The following is a 23,480-nucleotide window of genomic DNA, read 5'->3' on the forward strand; positions in this document are numbered from 1 at the left end:
GACTTCCCTTCTTTTGACACTTTTCTCGACTCGGACTTCTTCCGTGTGGAAACAAATGATATCTGAACCCGTCGAACTGGGGATCAGAGAGAGAGAGGAGGTGGGTGTCGGGCTGCTTGTTTCTTTGCTTGCTTCGCGCATTAATTGTGGATACAAGTTATGGACTAGCTGCAGCAGTTTTTTTCTCTGAGCGTTAAGTAAACCATCCCAGAAAGTTCTTCAGGAAACTTTGCATAAACAGTCGCAAAGACGCGCAAAGCCCTGTTAGTACGGATTGGACAATGGCATTAAAAGCCAAAGTGTTATATGACTTCCACGCTGAAAACCCAGGAGAAATCTCCATAGCAGAGAGTGAGCTGGTGAGTGTGTTCACTGAGGAGGAGCTGGATGGCTGGCTGGAGGGGGAGAACAGCAGGGGAGAGGTTGGCCTCTTTCCTGCCTCATATGTTGACATCATCAGAGACCACATCAGCGCCAGCAACAACGGCTTCTCCTCACCTAAAACCATCACCCAGCCCCCTGCCCGTACCTCATCCTCTGACTCCCAGTCTCAGAGAGGATTTAAGGTCGGCAGTGGTGGGGGAAGCAGCTTCAACACCAGCCAGGGCAGTGATGATGACTGGGATGATGACTGGGATGACAGTTCTCCTGCAGCATATGAGCCTCAGGGTTTTGGCAGCACCCCTCCCATGTATCCGGTCGCCACCTCCTTGCCGACCCGCAGGAGTAGCCAACAACAGCAGCAGGCCAAGGGCTCGGCCACGGTGGGGAGAAACCTCAACCGGTTCTCCACCTTTGTCAAATCTGGAGGTGAGGCTTTCCTGCTTGGGGAAGCATCAGCTTTTGTGAAAGACGGGGACAAGATTGTCGTGGTGATGGGGAACCATGGACCACAGTGGCAGGAAGACCCCTACCCATTCACATGCACCATCGACGACCCCACTAAACAGACCAAGTTCAAAGGCATGAAGAGCTACATGTCCTATGGCCTTACCCCAACTCATACCAACATTCAAGTAAACCGCAGGTACAGGTTTTCCTCCTTTCCTCTCTATGCCCTTCTCATTTCTCCATATCCCTCCTCAAACCCGTCTCCTTTTTACCCACCTATAGGTACAAACATTTCGACTGGCTCTACGCTCGTCTTGTGGAGCGTTTCCCCGTCATCTCAGTGCCCCACCTGCCAGAGAAGCAGGCCACAGGCCGCTTCGAGGAGGACTTCATCTCCAAGAGGAGGAAGGGTTTGATTTGGTGGATGAACCACATGACCAGCCACCCAGTGCTGGCCCACTGTGATGTCTTCCAGCATTTCCTGACATGTGGGGCTGACGAGAAGGCCTGGAAAATGGGCAAGAGGAGGGCAGAAAGGGATGACCTGGTTGGAGCAAACTTCTTCCTCACAATCAGGTAAGAAGTCCTAACAATAAAATAATGGCATTCACTTTCTTGAACGAACTTACACGTCCTTGCAATTCATAATATTTTCAGTTCCACGGCTTTCATCGTTAGTTGTTCAAGGTAATTCTATTTTTCACACAGCAAAACAGACTTTTTATTTTATTTTATTTTACTTTAAATGGATATTTGTCATTTTTGTAGGAATTATTTTCATTATTTTTGTTTATATGTTCTGAAACTGAGGGAGTTTGCTTTGGGCGAGACAAGAACAGAGAGATCTGTGCTTACATGTTTACGTCACAAAGATGACACGTCTGAAGACACGGTATACCAAATATCTAACATGCTAACATTGGCCAGCAGCCATTGGATTCACATTTTACTCATTTAAACCCTTTTTAGATACTATTAAAGGGCTTGATTGGTTTATGGGCAGTCTTTGGTCTTTCAGACATTGATTGCATTCATTTATTTGTCTTTTATGGTTTTGTGTAACATGGGACCAGCTCAAGTATAACACCAAAGTCCTCCCAGACTCAAATGTGGCATCTGTGCGCTTCTATGAATTGGCTGCAGTGAATGGAAAATGTTGCACTTCTACATGTTTGTGCTCATTAAGCAGTTTTATAGGCCTGGAGGTGTAGTAGCTATAGACATGTGGAAAGTTATCAACTCAGAAATTTAATAGAGGATTGTCTCCTTTTAACAGATGAAAAATACAGTTTTCTTGTAAAATCATGTTTTTTGGTCATGAAAGTTTGTCAGGATCGCTCTCCATATTGCAAAATTTAGGGATGCTGTGGCCAGATCACATGACAAGACATCAGAACCGATCACATCATTTTTAAAAGATTGGCTTTAAAGAGACAATGTTTAGTTTTTACCATAAATTTATGGAATTATCCATAAAAATTTTGTTGAAAATGAATGAAATGATGCCCAGTTGTTGAAAAATATTGGCAGCTTTGTAAAATATAGCAATTAAAATCTAAAATACATGGGAGCGGGTCTAAGTCTCTAATTCTAAACGTATTTTCGCTTTTAACAAAGAGAGATTTAATGTTATGCCCGACTGTGTCTAACAAAAGTATTTTAATTTTATCTATGCATTTACGTCTATACTGACTGAGCACTGTGCCTAATTGGCGTTAGACAGGGCATTTTTATTTACTGTTAGTATGAATTGGCCTATCAGCAGCAAAGTTCAATAAAATATGCATTTTCCATTGAAGTACCCATTTCCTTGTGTTTATTATCATTTTTCACATAATTAAAGCAATCTCATGCTAAATTTAAGAACAATTTAATAATTATCCGATTAGTCGACTAATCGTTTCAATAGTCGGTGACTCATCAACTATTTAAATAGTCGTTAGTTGCAGCCCCAGTTTACAGAACTTTTGCCATCCTTAAATATTGTTTTACACATTTCTCTCCACTTGTTGCCAGTGATGCAAGGGAGTCTGATGTGCTTGTTATTTTGCTGAAGATTGCACTCCCCAGGGCTTTTTGACCCTAATAGGCATCCATTGGTTATCAGCAGAAATTAAATGTTATTATCATTTCCAATACAATGCTAATGAAATACATTATATTTTACTGGATATATTTATGTGTTATTTTGACTAAGATGAGTGTTATTAATACAAACCTAAAATGTAACTGAAATGTAGGTCAAATATTTAAACTATTTTAACTATAAATATCAGATGGGGAAAAAGGGAATTAAACACCAATCTAATGCATATTATTGAGCCTTTTATAATAAGAGTCTGTTATTTCAGCCTGATAATTTTGTTGTTTTATTTCATTTTTTAGCAGCAAACTAGTTTTGTTTCATTTGAAACATTGTCAAATGGAAATGGAATATTCAATTAATCAACAGAGGCTTAGATTAGAACACTTAAACAAAAAATATTTGGCCTTTAAAAAAGTGAGGCGGTTGAATGCACAGAGTATGCATGTGCTGGCGCATGGTCAGGATGGTACCACCTCTGCCTCAATTTGAGCCAGGAAAAACCCTGGGTAAGGTCTTACTCCAACACAAAAATACTGCTTGCTTACAACGATTTAGGCATCTACTGCCTCCTATCGCCAGGAAAAATACAGACTGTCACTTTAACTATAAAAAATAACGAACAAGACCGTATGAATTCATCCTGAGATAGAGATTTTCAAACAGAACAACAATGGCATAGTTTTAATCTCAACAAGTTCCTCTACATCAGTATTCTGTCATGTTCTGAGGGACTTTTTTGACCCAAGACATGCAGAATCAAGAGGACAAAGTCAAGGTAAGGGAATAAACAAATATTAGAAACAATGGTAAACTCAGGGTGCACCACAGACAGCGGCGAGTAAGCTGAAGTTCGGGTCAGAGGCTGCAAGACAGGAGACAGGGTTAGGGAGCAGTTTGCGGACAGGGGAGGAAGAGGTGGTGGGGTCTTACTGTGGCGAGGAGCCGGGAGACTCGGGAGAGTTGAAGGCAGAGGGAGGGAGTCCAAGATGGTAGAGGTGAGGAGTGAGGTCGGTCAGGGAGAAGACGGAGAGGTGGCTGAGCAGTGGTCCTGGGGGAGTCTGGTGTGGAGGTGTTGATGAGGCTGGTTTTCCGTAGTAGAGGAGATGGCAGGCCAGAACACAAAACACAGCAGGAAAAAGCGGTCTATAGCAATATTCAAAAACAAGTTCAAAGGTTCTAAGCTGGTGAGATCTACCCAAGGCGAGTAATCATCTGGCCTCGTGCTGGTGTCTCCATCTTCCTTTTAAACCCTGGTCATGATGGGTTGATGATCTCCAGCTGGCCCGCTCCCAGGAACCACCCCTCTGCATACAGGACTCTGAGACATCAATCAGTGGGCTCACTCACATCAGGCCACGACATATTATTTGTTTCTTGGCAGAAAACAACCCTTGTTGCATCTTTACCAAGAATATTGAGCAAAGAGTCTGACTACTTATAGGACCATATGATATTTCAGTTAGTCTGTTTTAATAACTCTGCATAAATCTCTAAAATTCTGTGTTTTTCTGTCAATATGGGGTGCTGTGTGTACATTAACAAGGGAAAAAAATTGATTTTAGCAAATGGCTGCAATATAACAAAGAGTGAAAAATTGACAGAGGTCTGAATACTTTCCGTACCCACTGTATTTTCTTAATATTAACACAATTTTATCATTGTAGTTGCTAAAAAGCAATGTTTTTGGCAGACAAACTAATGAAATGATATACAGAAAAGAAGTAATACCGAAATTATAATAAAAAATAAAATAAAATAAAATAAGACTTAGATGTGTTTTCCTTTTTATTATAATGCTTTACTGAAGTATCGGATCAGGACTCGGTATCTGCAGATACTCAAAATCAAACGATTTGGATCGGGAGCAAAAAGATGTTATTTGTACGTCCCTAAAAAGATTTGTTGGAGAAATCAAAACTACCAATATGTATGCAAAGCTTAAAATTCAGCACATCTCAAAGACATATAATTAAAATTATAATCTGCAACATTCCTTCATCAGGAGGTGAATTAATTTTGCGTACTTGTCATTTTATGTTAAATTCCACAATTTAATGATGTGCCATGTTAAAAATTACACATACACGTTACCAGCCATGTTCAAACTAGACTGCAGTCTACATTCCACAGAAGCAACGTGAGGGTAATTCACACGTAGCAGCCAACCTTTTCAGTTGCCTTCTGATCGTTGGTAAGCAGTGCATGCCTTAAAGTGACTGTAGTTTAATTTTTGATGAGTATGGTAGTCTGATCCCTGAAATAGATGCCATGAGACTCTAGCTTGGAGTTCCCAGTTTGTGGCATTATTGTTGTTGATGCCATCAATGTGATTACCCCAATGAGGCTTGTTGCAGAATAAACAGTGCAAAAATCTGAAAACACTAAATGCTTACCAAGAATCTGACAAGTGTCCCTACACAGCATCATCATCATCACCAGACTTCAGTTTAAGACTCGCAGCTTTGTGTTCAAAGTTTCATTCTTTTATCACCACTTGAAACTTTTTAAATGTTTTCAGTTAGTAAGAATCCTTACTAAGAAAAATCACATCAAAACTTCTACCTTGCGTAGGAAACGTTGCACAAAAGTGCTCTGGGAGTTAAAATACAAAAGGAAGAAATTTTGCTCCAATGGCAAAGTTAGTAAACAAATAAGCTTAAAACAGTTTTTGTCATGCCTCTTAACAATGTTCTAACATAGTATAGCTATAAATATACTGTGGAGCTAAAAATAAATAAATGCATAATTTTCTCACATTTGTCTAAAAACCTTCGACAAGACCATGTTTTGTACCGAAAGTAACTATTGGACCATCCGGTTGTCTGTCACGCTGAACCGCTGCACTTCTGCACTTCCCTGGGTCCTCCATTCATTGCATACTTATGTATTTAACAACAGAGCATCACTGATGTGAGAGGTTCTCTAAATAATATCAGGGAAGGAGAAACAGCTGGCTGCTACCACTCCAACTACCAGAGTCCCAAAAAGAAAAACCCCATTTGAAGTCACGAACAACAAAAGACGTTTGGACCTAGAAAACTGCGGCTGGTGTTAAGCACAATCTCGTTTCCTCCGGCATTGCATGATTCGGTTCCGTCAGAAGCATCTCAGGAAAGATACCCCGGGGTAGGGGTGAGCGTTACATGCCCGTGTTTGCATTCAAAACCTAACTCGTTTGCATTTTCATGACTTTAACTAAGCAAGTGCAAGAACCACTCATCACTGGACTGCAGCAGTTGGCAATAAATTTGCAAACGTTATTTGCAATGGAGGTTCCAAATTGTCTTGACATGCTCTCGTAGGGGTTCCCAATTTCCTTGCATGAGTTGCAGACCTTGGAATAGGTTACAAACTTGTATTATATTGATGTTTCATTTGTTACACAACTGTTGCACCACCATTGAATGATAGTCCTAATTATAAAGATTCTGAATTTAGTTGTACCAATGTATCTAGACATTGCTGAAAAATTCCTGTAACATCCCTAACATCATACTGTAAACCCAAAATCTGTTAGGAGCTCATGAGACATTCATGCAGCATTCATCCCAGATGTGTAAGTGCTATCCCTCCCGCAAATTTGAGTATCCATCTAGCTGCCAAAAATCACAGCCCAGTGAGATACCTGATTTTGTTAGCAATAAGACTGAGTTGGTTTCACTGCATAGTCAATCTAGATGTTCTAAATGTATTACCTTTTTCTCCCTCAGCACACCAACTGTTCCTCTGGACCTTCAGGAAGTTGAGAACAACATTGAAGGATTTAAAGCCTTTGCGAAGAAAATGGATGAAAACATTGTTTCCATGAACACAACCATTACCGAATTTTCCCGCAAACAGATGACGGGGTTCAAAAAAGAGTACCAGAAGGTTGGGCAGTCCTTCAGACTCCTTGGACAGGCGTTTGAACTGGATCAGCAGGCCTTCTCAGCAAGTCTGAACAAGGCTCTTGCCTATACAGGTGAGGCCTACGAGGCCATTGGAGAGTATTTTGCAGAGCAGCCTCGTCAGGACCTGGAACCTATTTCTGACCTGCTGGACCTCTACAGGGGACATTTGGCCAATTATCCTGACATCATTCATGTACAGAAAGGTATGTGCTCATGTGAGAGCCTATTACTATTTTTAACGAATGAAGCATACATTTAGCAACTATTCAATTCAATTCAAGTTTATTTATATAGCACCAAATCACGACAAGAGTCGTCTCAAGGCACTTCACATTATAAACATTCCAATTCAGGTCAATTCATTAAGCCTATCAGAAATAATTTTTCCTCTATAAGGAGCCCAGCAAATTGCATCAAGTCACTGACTAGTGTCAGTGACTTTATAGCAATCCTCATACTAAGCAAGCATAAAGTGACAGTGGAGAGGAAAACTCCCTTTTAACAGGAAGAAACCTCCAGAGAATCCTGGCTCAGTATAAGCAGCCATCCTCCACGACTCACTAGGGATCGAGAAGACAGAGCAGGCACGCACGCACGCACGCACACACACACACACAGACAGACAAAGACAAAGTAATGTGTCTATAGTTATATTGTGATTTCTTAGTAAATATTCTATTTGGTGAAAGATAAACTTTATTGTATTTATCCTAGTGGATCTATAATTAAATGTATAAACTAGTAATGGCATATCCAACGTCAAAGAAAGCAAAAAGTTATTATCAGGAGAAGGAGAATGTTTAAGTGGTTAGCAGCAGTGTGCTAGTCGATGGCCCCCTCCATGAGGCCACCACAGCTCAGCAGAACATCATTGTAGCTTCTTCTGGGGAGAAAATCACTTAGAGAGAAAATAAAGTTAACAGCTGAAATAGCAGGAAATAATACAGTTAAAGAGCAGATTGTAGAATAAAGTAGTAGAGTGTGAAAAGTGGTCAGTGTATCCTCCAGTAGTCTAAGCCTATAGCAGCATAACTACAGAGATAACGCTGGATAACCTAGCCTTTTTAGATGTAGGCATATTGGAGGCAGGGCAAGGGAGAGTCGTCTTTACCGACTGTACACTCCACCTCCCTCTACTCCCCCACTTGTCCAGATTTATGCTAACATCATATTTTAACCATAGACCCTATCAAATAAAAATGTTTTAAGCCTAGTCTTAAAAGTAGACAAGGTTTCTGCCTCATGGACTAAAGCTGGGAGCTGGTTCCACAGGAGAGGAGCCTGATAACTAAAAGATCTGCCTCCCATCCTAATTTTAGATATTCTGGGAACCACCAGTAGACCTGCAGTCTGAGAGCGAAGTGCTCGGTTAGGAACGTATGGAACAATCAGATCACTGATGTATGATGGAGCTTGATTATTAAGAGCTTTATATGTGAGAAGAAGGATCATAAAATCTATTCTGAATTTAACAGGTAGCCAATGTAGGGAAGCTAAGACAGGAGAGATATGACCTCTCTTTTTAATTCTCATCAGAACTCTTGCTGCAGCATTTTGGACAAGCTGAAGACTTTTAACTACATTCTGTGGACTTCCTGAGAGTAATGAATTACAGTAATCCAGTCTTGATGTAATAAATGCATGAACTAGTTTTTCAGCATCACTCCTGGAAAGGATGCTTCTAATCTTAGCAATATTCCAAAGGTGGAAAAAGGAAATCCTGCAAACCTGTTTAACCTGGGAATTGAAAGACATGTCACCAAGGTTCCTTACTTTGTTCTCAGAGATTAATGTAATGCCATTCAGGTCAGGTGATTGGCTAAGCAATTTCCTTTTCTGGATTTCTGGTCCAAAGATGAGAACTTCCGTTTTGTCTTGATTTAAAAGCAAAACGTTTAGAGTCATCCAAATTTTTATGTCCTCGAGACAAGCCTGTAATCTACCCAACCGAATAGGTTCATCAGGGTTAATGGATGAATATAACTGAGTATCGTCAGTATAACAGTGGAAGTTTATCCCATGCTGTCTAATGATTTTACCAATTAGAAGCATATATATAGTAAAAAGAATTGGTCCAAGCACTGAACCCTGTGGTACTCCACAAGTAACCCTGGAGTATGAAGACGATTTGTCATGTACATTTACAAAATGAAATCTGTCAGATAGGTAGGATTTAAACCAGCCTAACGCTGTTCCTTTGATCCCTACAACATGTTCAAGTCTTTCTACAAGAGAATTGTGATCAACTGTGTCAAAGGCAGCACTGAGATCTAACAAGACTAGAACAGACACAAGATTCTTATCTGAGGCCATGAGAATATCATTTGTAACTCTCACTAATGCAGTTTCAGTGCTGTGATACTCTCTAAAACCAGACTGAAATTCCTCAAACAGAGCATTAGTGTTTAAATGCTCACATACTTGGATGGCCACTATTTTCTCCAGGACTTTGGATAAAAATAGAAGGTTAGATATTGGTCTATAATTCATTGGGTCATCTGGATCCAGAGAAGGCTTCTTAAGTGAAGGTTTGATTACAGCATCCTTAAAATCCTGTGGTACATATCCATTTACTAAGGATAGATTGGTTACTGCCCCCACTCTAGATATAACCAAAGGAAATGCTTCTTTAAATAATTTGGTTGGGATTGGATCCAAAATGCAAGTTGAAGGTTTAGATGAAGCTAATATTTTTGTTAACTCTGAAAGCTCAACTGGACCAAAACGGTTCAAGCACCGATGAGGTTCTACAGTCACCTCTGATGCTGACTCACTTACTGAGGAAGAAGAAATCACATTAGGGAGGATGCTAAAGATTTTGTTTCTAATAGAATTAATTTTACTTGTAAAAAATCCCATGAAGTCATTGCTGCTGAGGGCTAAGGGAATAGATGGCTCAGAGCTATGATTCTGTGTAAGTTTAGCAACTGTACTGAAAAGAAATTTAGGATTATGCTTGTTCTTCTCAATTAATGCTGAGAAATAAGCAGTTCTGGTTTGTCGAAGCTTATTTTTATAAAGCACAAGACTATTTTTCCAGGATAGGTTGGCCTCCCTATGGTGCGTAGAGCGCCATGTTCTCTCCAATTTCCTAGAGTTTTGTTTTAAGGCTCGTAAATGAGAATTAAACCAGGGAGCCAACTTCCTGTCTGTAATTACCTTATTTTTTTAAAGGGGCAACATCATCCAATGCCACACGTAAAGAGGAATTAACATGATGAACTAAGGCATCAATTTGTGAGGGGCTAGAACTGAAAATATTGCCCTCTGCTACACGCCTCTGAGATGCTGAGGACAGTAAAGATGGAACAGTTGATTTAAAAGATGCAACTGCGTTGTCAGATAGAGACCGACTATAGTGAAATTTACTTTCATGTCTCGAGAACTCAGTTATAAAAAACTCAAAGGTTATCAGAAAGTGGTCCGAGAGGACTGGATTATGTGGAAAGATCGTTATTTCCTCACACTCTATGCCATAAGTCAGCACAAGGTCTAATGTATGATGGCTGTAGTGGGTGGAACTATGTATTCTTTTATAAAACCAATTGAGTCTAAGATCTTACTAAAGGCTACATTGAGGCTATCATTTTCAATGTCCACATGAATATTAAAATCCCCCACTACAATGACCTTATCAGTATGTAGCACCAAATCAGACAAAAATCAGAGATCTGATCCAAAAACTCAGAGTAAGGGCCTGGTGGACGATATAAAACTACAAACAAGAGTGGTTTTACAGTTTTGCAATCTGGATTAGGAAAACTAAGAATAAGATGTTCGAACAAACTGTGTCACGTTCTGAGGATGTTAGGACCCAAATATGCAGTTACCCAGGATGACACGAGGCAGAGATGATGAAAAGTAAAATTCTTTATTTTGAAGGCGGAACAAAAGTAAATCCAGGCAGCGAGCCAGAAGTCCAAAATTCCAGATAAGCTCTGGAGATCAAAAACTCTAGAAAGTCCAAGGGGCAAAGAACACTGGTAATCCAAACGAGACGAGACTGACAGAATAACAAACACTCAATGGACCAACAAGAACACAGAGACAGACAGGGCTTAAATACGCTGGGAGAAGTGATTAGGGAAAATGGGAGCAGGTGTGTGAAGTGAGAGCTGGAGGGAAGACAGGTGAACCTAATAATCAAAATGGGCAAACAGAAACAGAGGAGGGCCAAATAAACCTAAGAAACTCTAAGACACCAAAACTAAATCTAAAGGCTGCGGGAAGGACTAATACACACACACCAAGGCACTAATATATAAACGGGAAAGGGGAATGGACAAGCACACACACACACAGAACAACACACACACACACACAAACACACAAACTGAGCAGGAGACTGGATCTCACACACACACGTTGAGCTGGGGACAAGGAAGCTGGGGACTACAAGGACACAGAATGTAAACGAGACCTGGAGGACCTGGGGAAGAATGAGATGACACAAAACCTGGGAGGACTAGACTTAAAGGACTATAAACATAAGACACTAAACTGACACGCAGAAAAAGGACACATGAGGGCGCCAAAGAGCTACAGCATAAGACACACAACAGGGATACAGACAAGGACACATGAGGGCGCTAAAGGGCTACAACACAAGGGGAGAACATGGAGTGGAGCACAAGAGGAGCTGGGGAACAAAGAGACACAAGAGGGAATCTAGAGAGGGATGGAGGACACCAGGAGACACATGGGGAAGACAGACGCAGACCATGACAGTACCCCCCCCTCTAAGGGCGGATACCAGACGACCATAAGACAGACAAACACCACAAGCAAAAGACAAGACCAAAACCAGACACGAAACAACCAGAGGGAGGGAGAGGAGGGAGCAAACAAAACACAACCCAAAAAGGGGCGGGCGAGGAGGGAACAGAAGAGTCTGGGGGGCCGGCGACGGGGAACCAGGAGCTGGGACTGTAGGAGTCTGGGGGGCCGGCGACGGGGAACCAGGAGCCTGGACTGTAGGAGTCTGGGGGGCCGGCGACGGGGAACCAGGAGCCTGGACTGTAGGAGTCTGGGGGGCCGGCGACGGGGAACCAGGAGCCTGGACTGTGTCAGCCTGGGGGGCCGGCGACGGGGAACCAGGAGCCGGGACTGTGGGAGTCTGGGGGGCCGGCGACGGGGAACCAGGAGCCTGGACTGTAGGAGTGTGGTGATAGGGGAAACTGGACCAAGACTAAGACTGAGAGGGAAAACTGGACCAAGACTAAGACTGAGAGGGGAAACTGGACCAAGACTAAGACTAAGAGGGGACACAGGACCAAGACTAAAACTAAGAGGGGACACAGGATCAAGACTAAGACTAAGAGGGGACACAGGATCAAGACCAAGACTAAGAGGGGACACAGGATCACTACCGACAGGGGACACTGGACAAAGACCATGACTAAGAGGGGACACAGGACCACTACCGACAGGGGACTCTGGACAAAGACCATGACTAAGAGGGGACACAGGACAACTACTAACAGGGGACTCTGGACAAAGACCACGACTACGAGGGGACACAGACTGGGGAACTTCAGACTGGGGAACTTGAGGGGGCGTAGACTGGGGAACTTCAGACAGGGGAACTTGAGGGGACGTAGACTGGGGAACGTCAGACTGGGGAACTTGAGGGGACGTAGACTGGGGAACTTCAGACTGGGGAACTTGAGGGGACGTAGACTGGGGAACGTCAGCCTGGGGAACTTGAGGGGACGTAGACTGGGGAACGTCAGCCTGGGGAACTTGAGGGGACATAGACTGGGGAACTTCAGACTGGGGAACTTGAGGGGACATAGACTGGGGAACTTCAGACTGGGGAACTTGAGGGGACATAGACTGGGGAACGTCAAACTGGGAGGCTTGAAGTGACTGGAAGGCTTGAGGTGACTGGAAGGCTAGAGACTGGGAGGCCTGAGGTGACTGGAAGGCTAGAGACTGGGAGGCCTGAGGTGACTGGAAGGCTAGAGACTGGGAGGCCTGAGGTGACTGGAAGGCTAGAGACTGGGAGGCTTGAGGTGACTGGAAGGCTTGAGGTGACTGGAAGGCTAGAGACTGGGAGGCTAGAGACTGGGAGGCTTGAGGTGACTGGAGGGCTTGAGGTGACTGGAAGGCTAGAGACTGGGAGGCTTGTGACTCGGGAGGCTGGGAGACTTGAACACTCGAGATGGGAACACTTGAGGCTTGGGGAACTGGAACACGTGTGGGGAGACTTGAGACAGAGATGTCCGCTTCAGAGCAGGAGGGGGCGACGTCGGCTTCAGAGCCGGGCGAGTCTGCTTCAGAGCCGGAGGGGGCGACGTCGGCTTCAGAGCCGGGCGCGTCTGCTTCAGAGCCAGAGGGGGCGACGTCGGCTTCAGAGCCGGGCGCGTCTGCTTCAGAGCCAGAGGGGGCGACGTCGGCTTCAGAGCCGGGCGCGTCTGCTTCAGAGCCAGAGGGGGCGACGTCGGCTTCAGAGCCGGGCGCGTCTGCTTCAGAGCCGGAGGGGGCGACGTCGGCTTCAGAGCCGGGCGCGTCTGCTTCAGAGCCGGAGGGGGCGACGTCTGCTTCAGAGCCGGAGGGGGCGCCGTCTGTTTCGGGGCCGGAGGGAGCGACGTCTGCTTCGGGGCCCGGGGACGTGGGAGCGTCTGCTTCGGGGCCCGGGGACGTGGGAGCGTCTGCTTCGGGGCCCGGGGACGTGGGAGCGTCTGCTTCGCGGCTCGGGGACGTGGGAGCGTCTGCTTCGCGGCTCGAGCCGGGTACGTCTGCTTCGCGGCTCGAGCCGGGTACGTCTGCTTCGCGGCTCGAGCCGGGTACGTCTGCTTCGCGGCTCGAGCCGGGTACGTCTGCTTCGGGGCTCGAGCCGGGTACGTCTGCTTCGGGGCTCGAGCCGGGTACGTCTGCTTCGGGGCTCGAGCCGGGTACGTCTGCTTCGGGGCTCGAGCCGGGTACGTCTGCTTCGGGGCTCGAGCCGGGTACGTCTGCTTCGGGGCTCGAGCCGGGTACGTCTGCTTCGGGGCTCGAGCCGGGTACGTCTGCTTCGGGGCTCGAGCCGGGTACGTCTGCTTCGGGGCTCGAGCCGGGTACGTCTGCTTCGGGGCTCGAGCCGGGTACGTCTGCTTCGGGGCTCGAGCCGGGTACGTCTGCTTCGGGGCTCGAGCCGGGTACGTCTGCTTCGGGGCTCGAGCCGGGTACGTCTGCTTCGGGGCTCGAGCCGGGTACGTCTGCTTCGGGGCTCGAGCCGGGTACGTCTGCTTCGGGGCTCGAGCCGGGTACGTCTGCTTCGGGGCTCGAGCCGGGTACGTCTGCTTCGGGGCTCGAGCCGGGTACGTCTGCTTCGGGGCTCGAGCCGGGTACGTCTGCTTCGGGGCTCGAGCCGGGTACGTCTGCTTCGGGGCTCGAGCCGGGTGGCGTCCGCTTCTGGACGACCGCTGAGGCGAGGTGCGATGCGTCCACCTGGACCACCGCTGAGGCGAGGTGCGATGCGTCCACCTGGACCACCGCTGAGGCGAGGTGCGATGCGTCCACCTGGACCACCGCCGAGGCGAGGTGCGATGCGTCCACCTGGACCACCGCCGAGGCGAGGTGCGATGCGTCCACCTGGACCACCGCCGAGGCGAGGTGCGATGCGTCCACCTGGACCACCGCTGAGGCGAGGTGCGATGCGTCCACCTGGACCACCGCTGAGGCGAGGTGCGATGCGTCCACCTGGACCACCGCTGAGGCGAGGTGCGATGCGTCCCCTTGGACCACCGCTGAGGCGAGGTGCGATGCGTCCACCTGGACCACCGCTGGAGCAGGAGCCACCTGAACTGTTGCCCCAGAAGACCTCTGACGGCGGCTGCGGAGACGTCGTCGACGTGGGGAGTCTTGGGTCAACAGAGGTGTGGAGGTGACGCTGGCAGGCACTGAGGATGAGATACAGCCCACCAGAGAGGAAGTGGTGGTGCTGTCGGGACCAGGTGAGGGTGTGGTAGAGCTCTCTGGAACTGGTGGAGGTGTGGTGACACAGACCATAGGAGGCTGAGTTATGGAGACGGCAGGAACAGTTGGAGAAGTGTGGTGGCAGCCCACCGTAGAGGAAGTGGTGGTGCTGTCAGAACCAGGCGGAGATGTGGATGCGTGGTGCTTTTTAGATGCTGAGAAGGCAGCTCTTAATATGGCGCTTGCTGATGGATTATAATCCACAGAGAAGGAGGGAAACTGTGGGCTGCTGCAGGCGTCCAGCAGATCCTCTGCGAAGTTCCAAAACACCAACTCCTGAATTGGATTCTGATCAAAATATAGGCTGGCCCATTGCAGAGCTCTCCCCCTTAGGAGGAACACCAGGTTAATTACCAGATCAATGTCTGGCGTGTCCGTGTCATGAAGCCTAACAAAGTCCAGAAGAAAAGTCTTACAGGAGTCCGGGTCGCCGTGGAAGGTGTACATCCGTGGCCGCTGGGTCCTGGTTGGTCGGTCCATTCTGTCACGTTCTGAGGATGTTAGGACCCAAATATGCAGTTACCCAGGATGACACGAGGCAGAGATGATGAAAAGTAAAATTCTTTATTTTGAAGGCGGAACAAAAGTAAATCCAGGCAGCGAGCCAGAAGTCCAAAATTCCAGATAAGCTCTGGAGATCAAAAACTCTAGAAAGTCCAAGGGGCAAAGAACACTGGTAATCCAAACGAGACGAGACTGACAGAATAACAAACACTCAATGGACCGACAAGAACACAGAGACAGACAGGGCTTAAATACGCTGGGAGAAGTGATTAGGGAAAATGGGAGCAGGTGTGTGAAGTGAGAGCTGGAGGGAAGACAGGTGAACCTAATAATCAAAATGGGCAAACAGAAACAGAGGAGGGCCAAATAAACCTAAGAAACTCTAAGACACCAAAACTAAATCTAAAGGCTGCGGGAAGGACTAATACACACACACCAAGGCACTAATATATAAACGGGAAAGGGGAATGGACAAGCACACACACACACAGAACAACACACACACACACACAAACACACAAACTGAGCAGGAGACTGGATCTCACACACACACGTTGAGCTGGGGACAAGGAAGCTGGGGACTACAAGGACACAGAATGTAAACGAGACCTGGAGGACCTGGGGAAGAATGAGATGACACAAAACCTGGGAGGACTAGACTTAAAGGACTATAAACATAAGACACTAAACTGACACGCAGAAAAAGGACACATGAGGGCGCCAAAGAGCTACAGCATAAGACACACAACAGGGATACAGACAAGGACACATGAGGGCGCTAAAGGGCTACAACACAAGGGGAGAACATGGAGTGGAGCACAAGAGGAGCTGGGGAACAAAGAGACACAAGAGGGAATCTAGAGAGGGATGGAGGACACCAGGAGACACATGGGGAAGACAGACGCAGACCATGACAAACTGTAGCTATTAATTGGTAAGGGACTGATTAATAAGTCCGAATGAAAAATGGATGCTACTCCTCCTCCTCGCCCTGTACTTCGAGCAATATGATGATATAAATAATTTGAAGGAGTCAACTCGTTTAAGCTAACATAGTCCTCTTGCTGCAGCCAGGATTCTGTGAGAGAGAGCAAAGAAATCTGATTATCACAATTCAAGTCATTAACTAACAAAGTCTTAGAAAAAATTGATCTAATGTTCAACAACCCACATTTAATTTTTCTAGTTTTCTGCTCAATTGAATTTGTTCTAATATTCATGAGATTTCCATGATTTGCTTTATTAAGCCTGATATTTAAACTGTGTGATTTTGGCCGTGGGAAGGACACTGTCTCTATGGGGTAGTGGGTGGGTAACAGTACAGAAGCTGCAGAGGGGTGGGTTAAACTACGACTCTGCTTCCTGGTCTGGACCCTGGGTTGTCATGGAGGACTAATAAAACTGGCCATTTTCCTAGAAAGAAGAGCTGCTCTATCCAAAGAGGGATGGATGCCGTCTCTCCGCATCAGACCAGGTTTTCCCCAAAAAGTTTTCCAATTATCAATGTAGCCCACATTGTTTTCAGGACACCACCTAGACAACCAGCGGTTGAAGGACAGCATGCGGCTAAACATGTCGTCACTGGTCCGATCAGGCAGGGGGGGCAAAGAAAATTACGGAGTCCGACATTGTTTTGGCAAACTTGCACACCGAAGCAACATTAATTTTAGTGACCTCCGATTGGTGTAACCGGGTGTCGTTACTGCCAGCATGAATAACAATCTTACTGTATTTACACTGATCCTTAGCCAGCAGTTACAGATAAGATTTAATGTCGCCCACTCTGGCCCCAGGTAGACATTTAACTATGGTTGCTGGAGCCTCTAATGCCACGTTTCTGACTATGGAGCTGCCAATTATCAGAGTCGGCTTGTCAGTGGGTGCGTCACTGAGCGGGAAAAATCTATTAGAAACGTGGACGGGTTGGTGGTGGCCCACGGGCTGGGTTCTATGCTTCCTGCGTACCATCACCCAGCCGGCCTGATGTCCCGGCTGCTCGGGTTCTGCTGGAGGATCGCCACAGGGTTGTTCTGAGCTAGTTAGCCCCGCGCTAGCTAAGTAGCTACGGCTGTTTTCAACAGCGCAGAGCCGGGACTCCAATTCTGACACCCTTGCCTCCAAAGCTACAAAAATGCTACATTTATTACACGCACCATTATCGCTAAAGAAGGCAGAGGAGTAACTAAACATCTGACACAGAGAGCAAGAGATAGGAGATGGAGAAGCAGAGACAGAAGTAGCCATAGCCATGCTGAGGCTAAGCTAACTGGTCGAGCAAACTGTTCAACACCAAATAAACTGCGTGCAAACTCAAATGGTTCCCTAAGAGCTAGGTGGAACAACAGAAAATGTGTGTTTTAGCGTGCTTATGTGCTACAATAACTCAGAGATATCCTAGTACAGAGAAATTAAATCAGTTTTAGCGAGCCCCAAACACCAAACAGCTACACGTAGTGCAACACTGAAAACAGGAAACGCCTTACCGCCAGGTGCAGCCAATCAGCAAACTATGAGTTGAAAGTTTCATCTAAACCTTTAGTTCAAGCTAAGCTGTGTAAGTTCATGGAACATTGTGGTGAGCAATGAAAAAAGTATGCACAGAAGATAGAAACAGATGAGCAACAAGTACATGCTTGCAAGAAGAGTCAGCTCATTTTACCAGAGACCTCGAGCTTCAGTTTACTTGCTGCAGACTTTATTGTCATTTAACACGACAAATACATTTCTTTATTTCTCTTTTGAATCAAAACCTGTTGAAATGTGTCTAATTTCCATCCAGTCTTTAGTTCTTCTCTTTATGAATCACTTTGTTAGAAAAACACATACAAAGAAAGAATTGGGCAACATCTGTTTCCATTTACCCCACTACGTTGTAAATGTAGGTTGAAAACTGAAACCCATGGGGTCATTGTGAGGAGGGTACTGAGCCTGACATGAAAACTCAGGGGAGAACACACACACACACACACACACACACACACACACACACACACACACACACACACACACACACACACACACATTTACAAAGCATTTCCAGAAGAATTAGCTTGTTAGTTCTTTGCAGATTGGGGGAGGGAGTTGCTACTGGCATGCAATAGCCGTGCATTTGCCAAACTGAGAGGCACCACTTCTATAGTCCTCTGTAGCTCCTCTAGCTCTGTTCTTTTGATACAATCACCACTCCAAACTATGGAAACAGCCTCATTTGAAATGTCACCTCCTTTCTCAGTGACAAAAGTGAAAATTAATAATTTCTGTAATTATTTCTGATGAGCAGCTATCATTAGCATGTTTTAATGGAGTATGATATTCTAGAAGTGTGTTTTAGTTTTGTTGAGATGAAATCTAAAGGATCAAAGTGTCCTAGCAGCCTGAAAAAGACATGGAACCTTTTAGTCAGAGCTTCACAAAGTTATATCAAGTATCTTTAATAACAAACAAAAAAAGGGTGGATATACCATTTGATACCAACACATACAAGACAGTTTTTTCTATAGCATTCAATAATATTGATAAAATATACCCAAGAAATAAATCCAACATAAGAAATAGATTCAACATGTAAACCATGTAAACTGTTGGTGACTCATTGAAAACACCAGCTCAGAGGCTTATGGTGCATTCGATTTACTTAGGAAGTCAGAACTGGGAAGTCTTGAGTTCCAAGTTTCGAGGACAAATCAAATGCACCATGTGTGGTATGTGTCCGCACTGAGACTGGGAGATCGTGGGGTTCAAATCCACGGTTGGGTCATACCAAAGACATTAAAATGGGACCCAATGCCTCCCTGCTTGATACTCAGTATTAAGTGGCTTGATTGGGGATTAAACCACCAAATAGTCCCCGAGTGTGGCCATGTCTGCAGCTCACTGCTCCTCCAGGGGATGTCAAATGCAGAGAAAAATGTTACCAGTGTGTGACTACTAATTGGACTAAAAACCTAAAATCAAGAAAATGTGAAAATCCTCTCTTGGGATTTTACTAAAGGGAGACTAGGCAGTCGTGGCTTTCTTTTACCCCCCCATGTCCTTTCAGTACAACCTAGGGCAAAACTTATCTCCTCTCTGTGTGTTTGTTGTTTTAACACCTAAATCTGAAAGCTGAAATGTACCTCAGCCTTCATTAGTGTCCACAGGAGTGGTTCATCACTAAATTATACAAATCAGCCGTGTTCATGATCTAAAACATGCAGGGAACATGCTGGAACCAGACTGCTGTGCCAAGTATATCAGCTCAATTTTTTTAAGTCCAACAGACCAGACAGGCCACTCTAAAGTTGCAAATTTCTGGCCACAGAGGGCAGTGATATTTCACTTACACCAAAAAATGGTCATTTTAGCACAAAGTTGCAAAGCATCCCTTTAATATGCACAACTCATTTACAATATGCTTTATATATGTCTGGGTCGTGTGTAACATATTGCATTTTGCCAACAAACTGGGAGATTTGTGGGAATGCCAAGCCAAGTTTCTTGTTGCTGATTTGTTTGCATTTTAAATTGGTTAGATTCACAATTTGGTTGCCCACCCCTCCCAAAGTTTCTTTCACATCTTTCAAAATTTCAGACTCATGAGAACTGAATTGAGAAAAAAAAAATAAGAAAGGGATGAGACGGTTTCCTGAAACGCCTCTGTGACTAATTGAAGACATTGTTGAAATATGTTTAAAATTCTATCACCGTCAGTGGAAGGTACTCTGTCAATCTTGCTTGGAATGTGATCACATTTACAAACATTTGACGATTTCTTTAAAAGGTCCTTGCAAACTTCTGTTGTAGTTGAAGCCTGGTGAGATACTGACTGTACTCATCACAGAAAGACAGATCAAATGGTCAAAACCATGATGTAGTTGGTAGCAAAATGTATCTATGTTTTAGACAGTTTCAGTTACTTTACAAATACTTAATTGAAAACTAACTATCAGTTAGAATAAACCCTGGGTTACAGGGTCTTCCATGCTGCTGTCATCGGAAACCGCTTTTGAAAGTGTTAGCTGAGTAACACCCATGACTTCATTGCCCTGATGGATAGTCTAGTCTGCTGTCTCGTTTGTGAAGTAATCCCTTTTGACAAAGACTGCTGGCTTAGCGTTACTTTCTATAACAACTAATTTGGTGAGAAAGTTGAAAAAACAATGACTTGATTGCAATACACATTCTGAATAGCATTGGTATGCATGTACTTTGCATTTTTTAAATCAACCTCGGAAGGTCTGGACTTTATAAATACCCTAGATAACCTTGTTTTGTAAAAGTTACATTATCACCAGTCTTAGATTGGTCTGTGATGTGTAAGGTCTGAAACATCTGATTTGAATGAGCTGAGATTCCTGGTCTTGTCCTGTGTTGCCCCTGGCCTGCAGGAATGTAGACTTTGGATCAGGTTTCCTTCCTCCTCTTTTTCTTCCCTTTTCTTTCCTCCATCCATCGGGTGTATGTTTCCCACCAGAACAGCAGTGTACGAAAGCTCAAACTACAGCAGTGTAATCGCCTTGGTAGTGACGAGGGCAAAGTCTGTTTTGTTTGTGGGTGTATTAGTGAGGGCACAGAGTTTGTTTAACTTTTAGAATAAGATAGAAAATGGAAAAGAAAGAGTTGGTTTGAGAGTTCAGGACCAGCTTTCTCATCATTTCCTTCACATGGTGCCATGTCAGTGATCCACTCCAACTTCCCCTTCGTCCCCTTTTTATTAGGCAGGCCTGTTTAAGCTTTACCACTTCCTCCCTAAAAGTTGAGTCACTTTAAACATTGAGACATGTCTGGGTGTAAAGTCATCTCTTTTTGTGTTAGTAATCATCATAGTAATTACTAAGATCCTTTTGGTGAATATTCACGCAAGTTGCAAGCTAGGCTTCTCGGGTACTTATATGGGACATAATTACATATCTTTTAAACAAGTTATATTAGTTCTATGGTCAACAGGTGATATGTGGTCCTATGCTCATTTATATTATTGTGACAGTAAGGGACAACTCATGGAAACATATGATTCCTGAAACCAAAATCAGACACAAACAGATGATTTTATTTGCATTTTGAGTATTTGTAGAGGCAGTGGAGACCCAGATGGTTACACAAAGGGGTGCAAAAAGTGAAATTTGCATAATATGTAACCGCTCAGCCTTCCTGACAAAGGATCATTTAAATTACCTGTTGAACCACAAATTTGCAAACGTGATACAGATCATCTATGCTATGGTGACCTACTATTATGCTTTTGATTACCAACATCTCGTTGGGCTGTGACTCTAATTATGAACAGCAATCATGAGCAAGTTTTCAAAATGTCTCAGAATGACTGCAGGGACTTTATTAGGGCGTTCACATCTGGGTTGGCACGGCCCAGCCCTGGTACATTAGTTGTGTTTACATCTGGTAATATGTGTGTTTTCTGTGCTCAGCTGACGGAGGTCAGCTTTGTGCGAAGCCGACCCAACACACCCACTATTGATTGATTGGCCAGCTGAAGTTCACGCCTACCTATAGGAGGATCTTTGTTGACATCTTTTTTCATCTTTGTGCGTTCGCGTGAGTGGCTGATGGCAAAAACAAACAGTGTGGGCTATCAACACGCGACATACTCTTTTAAGAGTTTGCATGCAAAATCCCCGATATTTAAACACTTGAATGTCTAAAGAGAGGAGGAGGTTTAGAGAGAAGCTTAAAATATGCATTGAAAACAAAATGAAAATTATTAGTTTCATCAAGTGGTTTGATTATTTGTAGAGGCAGTGGAGGCAAATACAAATATTCTGATGCTTAACTTAACCAAAAAAAGTACGTAGTTATCTGTGAACCCTCTGTAGCCGAGACTAAAACAATACATTTTTATACTGAACCCTTTGAGCTTTCATCAAAACACTAAACCACAAGTTTAAAACCTTTAAAATTGGGTTACTAACCATTACATTTTTTTGTTTGTTTTTTTAACTTTCATATTTTTCTTTTACACTTTCTGTTTTAGCTTTTAATATATTTGCTTATTTGCTTTTGTTCTTGTTTTTTTTTTTTTTTCATTTTTAAACTATTTTCCCAATTCTTTTAAAGGAAGACTTAAAGCATACAAACATGACCAAATTACAATAATAAATAATCTTTTAAATTTAAATATAAAAGTTGAAATATTTGTATTTTACTTTTTTTTCTTTACAAAGTTAAAATCTTGATTTTTATTTGTACCATTTTGTTCGCAGGCGCACTGACCAAGGTTAAAGATTGTCCGAAGCAGGAAGGCGAGCTGAACGAACGCTGCAACATCATATCTTGTGCCACACTGGCAGAAATCCAGCACTTTCACCGCACGCGTGTGCGAGACTTCCGCTCTCAGATGCAACATCACCTTTGCCAGCAGATCAGCTTCTTCCAGAAGATCACAGCTAAGCTAGAGGAGGCTCTGCACAAGTACGACGATGACCAATGTGTGAAAGCATCAGGACCATAACAGAAAGTCTGGCATGAGCTTTAGTTACATCCATTGTGTAGCATCTTGTTGGCTTATGTATGTGATAGATCTTCCATCTGACACAAGTACTTGAAAAAAAAAAACATACAAATCATGACAGTTTGTTGGATTATCTGAACAACTGTGACGAGTTTACCAGTTGCAGGCATTTTAGCGCTCTGTGCACAGCTCAGTGGCACTGTGGAAGGTATTAACCCAGCTCCCAGCATGCTGCAGCTTGAATCATGAGTTCTGGGTCATGTCACTTCCTCTACCACTCCAACCCATTCATGTTTGTTTAACTCAACAAAAACAAGGACTCCAAGTTCCACGAACAACTTTAAATCAGTGCTTCAATAAAGAGAAAGACTACACAAACTTTTTAAACCATAGTCTCACTATATGCTTATTGTTACTTGAATGACCTACTCAGTATTGTGTGTTTGCACAGTTTGCAGATGTTTGTAACTGTGAAAAGTGGCTAAGGGGACATCATCTGCTCATCACATGTGGTTGAATAAAAATTTAATTTGACATTTCTGACCTCTTTCTTACCTTTCACAAATGCTAATATTTTTCTATGATCTGGCATAATATTTAGATTAAATGCAGCTTTTTCATTTATAGGAGTTTTAAAAAGCCCAATCTACCCTACAGTCAGAGGTCAAGATCAGGGTACAGGGATGTTGCATTTAAACGGGAGTCAATTTAAAAAGGTTAGAATTATATTTTAAAATGTGTTTGTTGAAATTGATGCAAGTTTATT

The 23,480-nt window shown here is 44.1% G+C and overlaps 1 protein-coding gene across 1 annotated transcript; it reads left to right on the forward strand.

Annotated features, from left to right (window-relative positions):
* Positions 1 to 96: 96 nt before the first annotated feature.
* On the forward strand, positions 97 to 23,248 carry LOC107396763 (sorting nexin-18). Its single transcript, XM_015976604.3, has 4 exons — positions 97 to 1,027; positions 1,114 to 1,407; positions 6,628 to 7,010; positions 22,467 to 23,248. Exons 1-4 carry the CDS (start codon positions 282 to 284, stop codon positions 22,712 to 22,714), a joined length of 1,671 nt encoding a protein of 556 aa, XP_015832090.1. The 5' UTR covers positions 97 to 281; the 3' UTR covers positions 22,715 to 23,248.
* Positions 23,249 to 23,480: the final 232 nt, after the last annotated feature.

The sequence above is a fragment of the Nothobranchius furzeri genome, chromosome 6, assembly GCF_043380555.1.
Source record: "Nothobranchius furzeri strain GRZ-AD chromosome 6, NfurGRZ-RIMD1, whole genome shotgun sequence".
In the NCBI taxonomy this organism is placed as follows: domain Eukaryota; kingdom Metazoa; phylum Chordata; class Actinopteri; order Cyprinodontiformes; family Nothobranchiidae; genus Nothobranchius; species Nothobranchius furzeri.

Coding starts and splice junctions, on each gene's coding strand:
- LOC107396763 (XM_015976604.3), top strand. CDS start 282: ATGGCATTAAAAGCCAAAGTGTTATATGACTTCCACGCTGAAAACCCA. Junction 1,028..1,113: donor AACATTCAAGTAAACCGCAG/GTACAGGTTTTC, acceptor ACCCACCTATAG/GTACAAACATTTCGACTGGC. Junction 1,408..6,627: donor AACTTCTTCCTCACAATCAG/GTAAGAAGTCCT, acceptor TTTCTCCCTCAG/CACACCAACTGTTCCTCTGG.